This window comes from Pagrus pagrus (genome assembly GCF_965226575.1).
Source record: "Pagrus pagrus genome assembly, chromosome: 10".
Lineage (NCBI taxonomy): Eukaryota > Metazoa > Chordata > Actinopteri > Spariformes > Sparidae > Pagrus > Pagrus pagrus.
Window position 1 is genome coordinate 9,041,887 of NC_140194.1, and position 12,497 is coordinate 9,054,383.

A 12,497-nucleotide genomic window follows, 5' to 3' on the forward strand; every position below is an offset into this window, starting at 1 on the left:
TAGTATTATATTTTCTACCACTTATTTGTCAGTTGTCATTGATGATAACTCAGTAACTCAATTTGCTGAGATAAAAAGTGCAACAAGAGCCGAAAGGTCCAGAGCAGCTAGTGAATGGACCTCGACGTCATGTGGCTTTATATATCGTTATATTCAACAGCCAAATTTGAGCCAAAATCAGAAATTGCTAAAGAAATAAATAGATGAGTTTGCCGTTATATGCACCAATAATAAAAATAAATGTCACCACTAATTAACACACAAAGTGTGACAAAGTTCTGCTTTAATTTGCCTGTTTCTTTTTTTTCTTCAAAATTATTATTAATTTACTTATGTAGGCCTATTTACTTTCCATTTAATTTTTCATTTTGTGTAGGCAATTATTTTTTCCATTTATTTATTTATGATCTTCACTGTTTCAGTCACTCCAAACTTACGCAGGTGAAAGGTGCGAAAAAGTTTCTTCTTCTTCTTCTTCTTCTTCTTCTTCTTCTTCTTCTTCTTCTTCTCATTATTAAATTACTTCTAGTACTTTATATGTATTTTTATTTTATTTTTTTTACAAATAATCTTTAATTATTCTGGTGGCCCGCAATACAACGTAAAAGAAACGGTAAGATAGTCCTATATGCTCCAACAAAAATATATTTTTAGGTGTTATATGTAGTCAGGCAAACACAGGACTGCTGCTCAGATGTTGAATCTCCTTGAGCAGCCTATAGGGCGCGTGCTTACTCTGTAGTTTTTCTCGTGCATGTGCGTAATGACGCATCCGTCCTCCAGCGCCTCTCCTCCCCTCCTCCCTCCTGTCACATCTGGATCTGGCTCCTCTCATCAGCACCACTCAGCGCAGTGGTAGAGAGAGACAGAGGGAGGGAGGGAAACGACCGGAGAAGCGGAGGGTAGCTCGGTCGGTGCAGCCTCGTCCACAACCGAGCAGAACCAAGAAGCGGAGAGCTGGAAGGACATCTCACCTTCTCATCCGCACTCACGGATATTTTGCATCTCCTCTGCCCTCCATCCGTCAGTCCAGCTTCTTTTTTCTTCTCCTTCTCCTTCCTCCTCTTGTCCTGAGTATGATGAGCTCCAGCCTGCTGGAAAACCCGGTGCAGGCGATTCTGTACCTGCGAGAGCTCACCACCATCGTCCAGAACCAGCAGAGTCTCATCCAGACGCAGCGCTCCCGGATAGAGGAGCTGGACCGGCGGGTGGACGAGCTCATCGGCGAGAACAGGCATCTGCGGGACGTCAGGGTACAACAGCATCATGCTTACCATCACCACCATCACCATCACCCCGACCCCAGCTGCCTTCTCCTCCACCACCACCCTCAGGACCCCCAGCTCAAGACTGGCGCGGGGTCTCTGCCGGACCATGCGGCTGCTCCAGCGCAGGTCGAGGAGGCTCCCGTGGTCCAGGAGTCGCCTTCTCAAACTATGGATCCGGGGGACATGCAGCTGGTCCCGGCCGACCCGTCCACGTTTTCCCCGGTGGAAAGTGACCCAGAAAACGGGGGAAGTTGCCACAGCTGCCGCTCTTTGGTTCCGATGACCCCCACAACCCTTTGTCGGTCCCTGGCCCTGTCTAGGAAATCCGAGTGAGTAGAGGCTATAGGGATTTTTGCATATGAGTGTTTTAAAATAATCCAACAGAGAACATACATGTTTGTCTCCTCAGCAGGTTTCTGCATTTTTAAAACCATCTCTGGTTCCTGTTGAATTTCCTGCAGTATCGACCCACACCAGAATAGATCCAATTCCCTGGTCGTAGTAGACTGCTTTCAATCCTCCACAATATTTCTGTAGCATCCGTCTAAAAACTGTATAATTGGGCAAGTGCACGCGCGCGCGTGCGTGCCCTGCAGATTGAGAGGCGTTTAATTAATGAAGAAGGCGCCTGCAAATTTCCAATTTTCAGCTGTGTGTGTCGGCTGAAGACTGTGCCAGCAGAGGAAGAAGGTGGATTATTTAAATGAGAAACTGGATCACGATCACTGGATCATTACATAACAAACAGCTGTAGGCCTATACGTGTGTGTGTGTGCATGTGTGTGTGTGTGTGTGTGTGTGTGTGTGCAACAAACAGCACAGCGGTCAATGTCAGATGAGCAGCTTCACGTGCGCTGATGAGACACAGAGAGTCGCTGTCCGTGCTGCTGCTGCTGCTGCTGGATTCTCTGTTAATTACAGCACGGGATCTGGGAACTCTCACGGGACCTGTGGGCCTCTGATGTTGCTGTGTTAGATGAGACACACGTGCACACAGTCACACACACACACACACACACACACACACACAGTGCTTGGCACCAGAGCCTCATAGTAGATCAGCACATCACCTACAGTAATGAGAGAAAACCCATCTTTCTCTCTCATTTTCTGGCTGTGTGTGTGTGTGTGTGTGTGTGTGTGTATTCATAAGTTGTATCCCGGCAGGAGTCCTGATTGGTCTCTCTGGGACTCCACCCCCACTGAGGGGAGCAACACAGAAGAGAGGAGGAGTTGAGAGGAGCAGAGGAGTGCAGAAGGGGATGTATATTAAAAAAAAAAAAATGGAGTTGTTGATATTAATCGCAGGGAGTGATTCACCTGCCGCGCACACTTCCTGCTCTTGAGTTGTGTACGTGTGTGTTTTTGCACAGTGTGTGAGCCTGTTGCTCTTTTCTGCAGCCCTGCCTGGCACCTGAGTTGTGCCCTGCGGCAACTATTTGTTGTCATTTGACGGGAATCGGTGCAACACGGCTGGTTCTTTATTTAAACGAGTTCAACTGAGAACTGGGAGGATTTCACGATAAATTCATTGTCATTCTGAAAAGCTGCACAGCCGTCCACCGGTTGATCAGGCGGCTGAGTGGGCTGAGAGGTTCATTATGCGGCCTTCTTGTTCCTGCAGGTGCTGGTGGTGTGTCCTTGAATGCAACCTTACAGCCCCACCTGCTCATTGATTTTTAAGCCTTTCTGGATAAGACTGGCAGCCTTAACACCTAATTTCTAGTTTTGCTTCTGGGCCCCCGGGCAGGTCAGGCTTTCACTCGCATTTTTATAGGATTCACCTTCCTGTCACTGCCTGCCGCGTCCTGCCTGCAGCTGCCCTCTGCTTTTCCTGTTGTCGGAGTGTGTCAGCATGTTTTGTGGGGGTGTTTTTAGGCATACATATGTATGCCTTGAATGTTTATATAGAGCCCACTTTCCTACACGCCACAGATAAACGACATGTGGGCTGCGTCGCCTGTGAGTGTGTTTGTGCGCTCCTCGTTGTTGTAAGTGCTGCCGATGCACGTGGATGGGCCTATGGGGGGAGAGACAGGATCCTCTCCTCCGCTCATTCTCTGTCTCTGTCTCTCTCTCGCTCTCTCTCCAGCTGAGCCTCCTATCTGCCCCACTTAGCCCATGGAGCGAACGGTAATCAGCCATTCTCAGGAGAGAAAATGGCAGAGATGATAGAAAGGGAAAAAGAGAGAGATGCATGCTCGGTCGTCGTCTTTGATGGAGCGCTTGGAGGTGTCTAGAGGAGGGAGCTTGAGGCTGACATTGGAGTGGACGGGTGAAAGGGAAGGAGAGAGGAGGGGGGGGGGAAGTGGCGATGAGAGAACAGGGAAGGGATGGAGGGAGGGTTCAGTGCACAGAGGGTGAGACAGGTAGAGAGAGAGACCACAACAGAGAGGAAAGATTTGGAAAAAAGGGTGCATCTGAGGTAGCTGTCTCAACAGTTTGTCCGTCTTTACTGGCAGACAAATAGAAAGGTTGGACGACAGAGGGACAGGCTGTGGCATCCTGTGGCGCAGTGGAAGGTGCACACAATGTACTGGCAACGTTTTATGTCCAAATGGAGCCGCTCTTGTTGCATGTCAACACTCTACCGGATACTGATGAGAAGCATTGCATTTAAGTAGTCTTACAAAACAGGACAGAGGAGAGGGGTGGTGTGAGGGACGACAGGGCACAGAGATTCAGCGAGAACACGGGTCGGCGGCAGGAGGAATGTACTGTTAAAATATTCACCTGTTCTCTTTGTAAGCGTTGTTGGGAGCGGATGGCCGTTGTGTGCGTGTCTTGTACAGGCAGATGGATGGACCTGCTGAGACTGTGTGTGTTTGTGTGTAGGTGTGTGTGTGTGTGTGTGTGTGTGTGCGTGCGTGCTGAGGGACCCGAGGAGCCTGGGCTCGTCCTCAGGGCTCAACTGTTTTGTATCAACTTGGCAAAATAATTTAGCTGTTACATGTTGACTGTGAGCACGAGATGGGTTTGCAAGTGCAAAGCTTTTTACATTTTACATTACATAACTAATTAGACTAACTAACTAACTAAACTAAGAAAATGAATTTAAATAAATAATAACATCTTTCTTGTGAATGCAGGGTGGATATTTTAATGACCAAAGTTTTTAACTTTAAAGGGTGATTTTGACCTCATCGTTCAGAGCACTTCCTTTTCTTTCTTTTATTTCTATTCTAAAGATTGTGATGTATATGATTTGTCTCATTTTAAAGCAATAGTTCAACAGTTTGGAAAATATTTGCGTTCTTGTCAAGATTAGATGAGCAGATGGGAACCACTCTCACATCTTTCTGTAAATCATTACACCATTAGCTTAGCTTAGCATAAAGACAGGAAAAAGGGTAAACAGCTAATCTGGACCTGCCCAAGCAAGCACAACAAGATCAACCTACCAGCACCGCTGAAGCCACTATCTAACAAGTGATATCTCCTTTGTTTAATCTTGCAAAACAAAAGTGTACAACAACAAGTTGTGGTTGTATGTGGGGGTTCTGTGAGTATCTACTCCAGACTTCACATAACCCCCCTAAAGGCACAACTGCTGTTTTTTGCACAGCTGACCTGCTGACAGCAGTTTCATTGTTAACACACAGACACAAGACATGGTGTGAATCTTAGCAGCTAAATCTGTGCAAGAAAACGAAGAAGTATATTTGCCAAAAGTTGTTATAATAAAATTATGAACCTGAAAATGAGCATAATACGTCTCCTGGAAAACTTCCAGAAGAGTTATTATGCTCATTTTCAGGTTCATAATTTTATTTTGGCTTACTACTAGAATAAGTTTTCATGCTTTAGTGCTAAAACACATTAGTTTTCTCATATGGTCCAGTGCTGCAGCGCTGTGTTCCCCCTGTATCTGAAACGCTCTGTTGAAGCTCCTGTCTCTTTAAGGTCCCCTGTCTCCTGTCCTTGGATTGGTCAGCTCACACACGCCTCAGCTAGCTTTTCTTACATTAATTATCACGTGCCAGGCTAGCCACTAAGCATAAATAATGCAAATGTTTGACTCTGTGACATAGTGTGATGTCACAAAGTCACTGAGTTATAGGCGGGACTACCGATGAAGCGTTTCAGGAGCAGTGTTTTCTGTGGGAGAGAGGAGCTTCTCTTGGTGCAGACTTTGACCTTTCAAGATCTTTTACATGCACAACAACCTAAATATGAAACACTGAAGGAAAGAACAAAAAAACATAATAGTTGTCCTTTTAAGGATGGTACTTATTGTTGATGCAATTGTCTGAGGTGTTTGAGATTTGACTCCCTTTAATGAGTTGTTACAGCCTGTGGCTTCAGTTCGAATATCAGCCCTTCAGATTGTGGATCTGATGCCTGACTGATGAATTGTGTCTCTAATAAACTGATGCTAATGTGCAGAAACTTTTTCTTCTAAAGAAGGTGAACTGTGATTTGTACTGCACAGATTTATGGGGTGTTCAATTAGTTTGAGCATGATAAAGAGGAGATTAGATTAAAGAGATACATTAACTCATGGGTTTTTATATTTCAATGGATATTCCCTGATGGCAATTAGCTGCAGTGAAGAAAGAAATCCATTTCATACAAGAAAAACCTTCATGTACAGATCAAGGGACTGAAAGGTAAAATTGGAAAAGTAATGAAGTAATAAAATGCAGAATTATCTTAACCTGCAGGTATCCTGTAGGGGGGATAACAAAACAGTCAATCACTTTATTTGTTATCTGGTTTTCTGGTCCTGCTGTTTGAGTGTTGCAAAGGAAAGCACAACAAAGAAAATGTGTGCTCTGATAAACGAATATTGAGATTCGACGTAATTGTTTTAGAGATACTTGTAACCCCTGGGAGCTGTTGAAAGAAGCCAATTGCTTGTATACTGAGAGACTTACTGCAAGAAAAATAAGCGAGTAAATAAATGCTGTCCATAAATGCAGCGTGGGTACTGGGGCGACAACAAATTAGTCACATATGTACAGTTAGTTTGCGTCTGTATGAGGGGTGTCAGTGGTGAGGTAGGTGTTACAACAGATGGAGTGAGTATTATTCATAGAAGCCAACTGTGAGGAGCGTTGATCGGAGATCTTTAAAGAAAAAGAAAACATCATTGTCCCTTTAGGTCTGTGGAAGTTGCTGTGAAAAAGTTGCTTTTTATAGCTCCGACTGTCACAGCGAGTCTTGCGCAGACCCTGACTGCCTGTCACTGTGGGTCTGTGTCACAAGCAATATGCTGAGCCCAGGTCAGAAGACTTACTGTAGCGTAGCCAAGAAATTCACTGTCAACTGAATGCTTTCAGCTCATTGTTGAAGAACCCCGCGTGACCCGCAGTCACACCCACTCTTCCTTACAAAATAGACCTGGAAGACTTATTTTAAAGTCCTGATCATGCCCGTTTTTATGTCTCTGGTGGTGGAAGGAGTCCTGCGATCCAGAGGGTCAAAGGGTCGATCTATGCAACAGCTTAAACATGATCTGTCTTGGTTTTTTTTTTATTTTGTCCTTTTGCACTAAATTGTTCCAGATAAGAGCACCAGCGAAATGCCTAAAATATGAATGTAGATGTAAAATGTATGAGAGTGAAACGAGAGAGGCGAACTTAAGAGGAGACGGAGCAGGAAACAGAGCTTGAGTAACCATCTGTCCAGATTGGGTTTGGGGAATTCTGCTAAATCACCGCAGATCTGATGAAGTGGAGGCGTAAATAAGCACATCCGCGCACACAAACGTATAAATACTCACACTCATCCTAAGCGTTCTCAGCCTTGAATTGACCTACATAGGGTATTTACCACGGGATCAGTGCCAAATTGTAAACAGAACCCATGGAAATAATCCAGAGGAGTCTAATGAGAGCTTCTCTCCGGGATCCTTTGGGATGTTGGACTAAGAATGAACATAAAGAGGAATATGAAAACAAGGCAAACAACAGCAGCCGCAGCCAATAAAAACTGAATGACATGCCGTCCTTCCTGAAATCTGTCTCCTCTTACCTCTCCTCCTCTCTCATCTGCCCTCCTGCAGGAGCGAGACCGTGCTGCATCAGTTTTGCTGCCCCGCCCCTGAACATCCAGAGGCCGACTCCACCGGCTCATCCGGGTAAGAGAAACCAAACACAGACACTCTTACTTCCCTCCATGTTGTTTCTCTGCGGTGTGTGCTGAAAACTTTTTTCTGGCCCTACATGTGTGTCATCTCAGTGAATCACGTCCACACCCAGGCTCTTAATCGTGCTTGTTAGCGTGTGCACAGTACAGCATGCCAGTGTGAAACGATGTGTTTGTGGACGCCCGGAGTTACAGCAAGAGGGTTAAATGCTGCGTAACGAACCTATAGCTCTCACGGCCTCGAGGGTAACTCGCAAATAGAGAGTTATAGAAAGCAGGGGGTGGGTGGTGGGGTATGAACTGATATTGCCACCATTAAAGTGCCCATGGCAACCCAGTAATGACGCTATGAACTGCTGCCACTGCCATAGTAACTGAGGGATATGACTTTTGCCGTCTGTCTCTGCGTGGGCAGATGGTCTGTTTGTCGCTGGAGTTTGTTCATTTCGGTTTTGGCGCGCACGGGGGCGTGTGAATGCATGACGTTTCATTCGGAGGGTTGTAAAACTTTGAAAAGCTGATTTTGTTGTGTTTCTCTCATGATTGCCGTTTGCCCACCCCCTCCCCGGAGTTCCTTCCATCTTTTAATCCTCTGTGTCTAAATCCAGTCTTTCCTCATCTGATGTCTTCCGTCCTCGTGCTGCTTACTTCTGCATGCATCCCTAATCGTTATTTATCCGTCTGTTTCTAATCGCCTCTCCTCAATTATTTCCATCACGTCCCTCCGTCTCAAGTCTCTCTCTCTCTCTCATTCTGTTTTTATTAATATCACCGTCTGCCTGTCTTGAATCCCTCTCTCGTTTCCCTGATCTGATGACTTAACTTCTCACTCCCACGTAGCCCTGATTGGATGAGCTAATGGCACAGCAGCAGTTGGACAGCCACCTGAGATGACAGAGGAGCCGTGTAACTAATTATTATCATCCCATGAAGTTGTGTGTGTGTGTGTGCCTGGTGGCTGGCTTCACTGTCTGTCATCCGCTGAATCTGTCTGAGCACAAAAACCTCCCAGGAGATGTCATGAGATCCGCCTGCAGCCTAACCTGCCGTGCCTTTTCTCTACTCTGTTCAGCTTTTGTCTGTGTGTGTGTGTGTGTGTGTGTGTGTGTGTTTCTCCCCTGGCTGTACAGTAGTGTGAGTCTCTGAGGGGCCTTGAGCGATGCAATTCGACAGATGCTCATTTCTCTTCCTCCGTGACGTCACGCGAGCAGGCGGAGCGGGAGGAGTGTGTGCTTGGTGTGTTTGTTTTGCAGCTACGTATGTGAGCATGTGTGTGGGTGTGTGAGCTAGGGATAGAGATAGAGATAGAGTGAGAGGGAGTAGAGAGTATACAGCGCCCATATCATTATGGAGGCTTTTGCTGTCCAGATGCATTAATAGCTCGACTCTTGCTTTTAAATCCCCTAATGTATTCTAATGTACTCTAATGTATTCTGATGCAGCACAGGGGCATGGCAGTGTTTTAATAGAGGTTTTGATAGAGACAGCCTCCAGCATGCACACACACAGAGACACACACACACACCAACACAGTGTCTCCGTATCTTCATGTTTCCTCTCTCTGTTCTTTATCTCAGTCTTTCCTCTGGTTCTTCCCCCCCTGTATTCTCTCCAACTTGTATCTCATTTAAAGATATGACCGAGCGTCTCTGGCCCCTATCTCAGACTTTTAGCTGGAGACGCAGAATATTTGCTTTCAAGGCAATCAAAGAAAACAAAAGGGGAACTTTAGTGATGCAGTCATTATTTAACCATGAGGAGGCTTTTTAGTCTCCCCGGCCCTGTTTTGCACTCGTCCCCCTCGTGTAAAAATTATTAGAGTAAGCATTATCTGGGTGGAAGAAAGATTGCACACGCACACAACATCATGCGCGCACACACACACACACACTTAATTGCACGCCATTATAAAACCTCTTAAGGGGGGATCATACCTCTATGCTTACGTCAGTCCAGAGCAGCCATATAAAAGGTGCTGAACGTCTGTGTTTAGTATCTTTTAGAGGTGGTCTGATGCCAGAAGTGTTCACTTCACCTTTTGTCCACAACAGAACTTGTGTTAAAAAGCACACTTTATACACACTGTGCTGTGTCATGGCAGTACTTTGCTCCGGTAAGCCTTACATGGCTTTCACAGAATTCAGATAATGCCGTCATGTAAAAGACCATTGTTCCATCTGTGGACAGGAGCTGGGATTATGTGAGGAGGGCTGTGAGCACTGGTACACAGCCTCCACAGACGACTTTGTCGGATTCAAATATATTTTTGTTTTTGCTTCGAGCGGGTGCTGTTCTACAGAAATGAATGTTTATTAAATATCTGTGCAGCCAGATTTGGTTATTTCCCTTCTTTTTCTTCAAGTCATGTTTGACTTTGAGGATGAGATTACTGTATCGCACTGCAGCCGGTGTTTGTGAACACTCGTACGACCTCATTGACTTCGTCTCTTCTTACACTGTTAATGGGGATGTCACAATATGCCGGTATTGACGATATCGATGAGATTAAAAAAATGAATTATTGATAGTGTGTTAATAATACACACGTGATAATATTATGTGACTGTTCCAGCGCAGATGATACAAAGTGCTTCACAGAAAAAAGCCAAACAGCAGCAAAAAAACAACACAGATGAAGAGCAACAGTTTAAAAGGAAGGTAAAAACACCACAAAATAATTATAAAACACTTTGGGGTAAAATAAAGCTGAGTAAGAGTAAAATGATAAAACCCAGTAACTTATTTAAGAATTCATGCTCTCCACTACCCTACACTTGTACTTATTACTTGTAATTCATTTCCCAAAAAAGAGAGAAAACAGAAAGTAAACAAAGTTAAAAAAGATGGTGTGTATAGATGTGACGATAGTATTGTTATCGTGAATTTGTTTGGCCGTGATAATCAGGTAGTGAAATCTGATTTTGTGACAGCTCTATCTGTAAACCTAGCAGCACAACACAGAAAAATGTATGTCTTTGAAGGGGACTCTTTACCACAACTGTTACTGAAGTGTTCATCCAAATTGACGTCATTGCTTGGGAAACAAATCAGCTTTTGGAGTCATGCACATGCACAAAATCAGCACTGATTTCAATCTTGAAACATTGTTAGTGACCGCTCAAGAGTGCAGATCCAGCTGTGTCCAATAACACTCCCTGTTCTCTCTTGTGCACTATAAATACTTTCCACCATTTTGATTCCAAGCATCAGACAGTGTCAAAGATGTGGGGACAGAAGAGTTCACATGAAGAAAATCCTTATTTGTTCATGTGCAAGCTGTTTGTAACTCATTATGCCTGCAAAAAGTGATGGGTCATTTCTAGAAGTGGTGGGGTCATGTCGCCAGCATAGCGCAAGTGTAATTGACGACTGCAGGCAGTGCTACCCAGGAATGCTTTGATTGGTCCAGTCTGCGAGCACATTGATTCTTAATCATGTACATTGCAGCCACCTAAGTGATGGATGTGTTCGTTTGTTGTGCTTTGGTGGTGTGAGGTTGACAATGCAGGTTTTAAATGTAAGACTACTTAGTCCCCTCAAGGAAATTCCCATGATGGAGCAAACACTTCAGAGAGTGCCACACTCCTTTTTGCTTAAAAGCTCATTAATCTTCACTTTAATCTTGATTAGATTTGTTTTAATCACAGTTCAGTCGGGACACTCACATCAAAGTCTGAACCCCTGTTGAAAGAATATGCAGTTTTGTTTTTGGCTCTGTTCATCCTGAACAAATATGTGCAAGCTAAACACAGACTGTCACTGAGTTCAAGCTTTCCTGCCAGAGTCAGAGATATATAACATTCATTGAATACGCCAAAAGAAACATCAAAAGAAATAAGGGATTTCCCTTTTCCCTTGATGTTTTGGTGTATTACAATAACAAATGGAACAATATGAGGAAAGATAAATAGAAAATTAACGATAAAATATGAAAAAATATTCTAAAAATATATGTTATGTAAATGAAATAGCTGCAGTTTTGAGTAGTATTTACCAGGGGATGTGCAAAAGTTCACAGCAGTATAGAGAATATTTGACTATAAATATGTGACTATGAAATGATAACTGTGCCTGCTTGAACTACAGCAAGGCCTCATGTATGCAAAACTACAGCTCAGTCATTGAGGCACAAAATGGCGATCAATTATAAGTGTCCAAAATTTACTGCTCACAGTAAAGTAGGACTGAAACCATCAGTCAGTAAATTGGTTCATTGGTTGCTAACCCCGGGGTCTGGACTCTAAAAGGTCGTAAGCTGATCACTCAGGTAGAAAATAAGAAAAGGGCTAAATCCTGCTCCACATAAACATGATTATTTTTCAGACTTTAATCCACCTTTTTTCTTTTTTTTAAATGAAATACTACACAATATTACTACCTCAGGCCTCTAAAAAGTAATGAAATGAAATAAACTAAAAAGAGAAAATCCCTCTTGGACCGAACTGCTCATAACTTATAGATATGCAACCTGTGATGAGGGGGCACAAGCAAAAGAAGCAAGTAAGAAAGTGAGTAAAACTTTATATAGCACTTTCTAAACCCACTTTACAAAGTGCTTTACACCATAAACAATACAGAATAAGAATAATGTACAAGAGTAATAACAAATACCTAGCACAAAGCATAATGTATACATACAATACAAAAAAGTACAGAGAAAGACAGCAAAAATAGACACTTAAAGCATACAGAAACCCATAATCACACTGAGGAAGCCTCAGAGCCATTGAAAAGTCAAGAGACTGACCTGATCTAATGGGAGAGGAAAGATTATTCTGGAGTCTGGGTGCCAGGACTGCAAAAGAGCAGTCGCCTTTGGTTTTAAATTTAGCACTTAGAAATAACCAAGTGGCTCTGACTGGATGACCGAAGAGGCAGGTCAGTGATGTAAGGGGTCAGTAGCTCGGAAATGAAAACAAGGGCTAAGCCATGTAGTGCTTTGTGAGCAGTGGTGATACTACGGTCAGTCGTGGCCCAAGGCAAAAATTCTCAGGAGGCCTCGTCCAATCAGCGTTTATCACCATTATTCACCAAATGTTCACATTGTTTAGGTCATTTAATGATGGAAAAAGTGCTGAATATTTACTCGTTTCTGCTTTTATCTGTTTTATTTCTTTGGACATTGAATTTCTTTGAGTC

The 12,497-nt window shown here is 43.8% G+C and overlaps 1 protein-coding gene across 2 annotated transcripts in view; it reads left to right on the forward strand.

The window, feature by feature from the left end:
• Nucleotides 1-763: 763 nt before the first annotated feature.
• Nucleotides 764-12,497, forward strand: part of iqsec3b (IQ motif and Sec7 domain ArfGEF 3b) — a 32,606-nt gene continuing 20,872 nt past the window's right edge. Inside the window, exons 1-2 of one of the 2 annotated variants that reach the window (XM_084363710.1) lie at nt 764-1,597; nt 7,276-7,350. In XM_084363710.1, coding sequence (XP_084219836.1) covers nt 1,077-1,597; nt 7,276-7,350 — 596 coding nt within the window. In that variant the 5' untranslated portion in view covers nt 764-1,076. The remainder of the gene's footprint in view (nt 1,598-7,275; nt 7,351-12,497) is intronic. The other variant, XM_084363711.1, reaches the window with a different exon arrangement.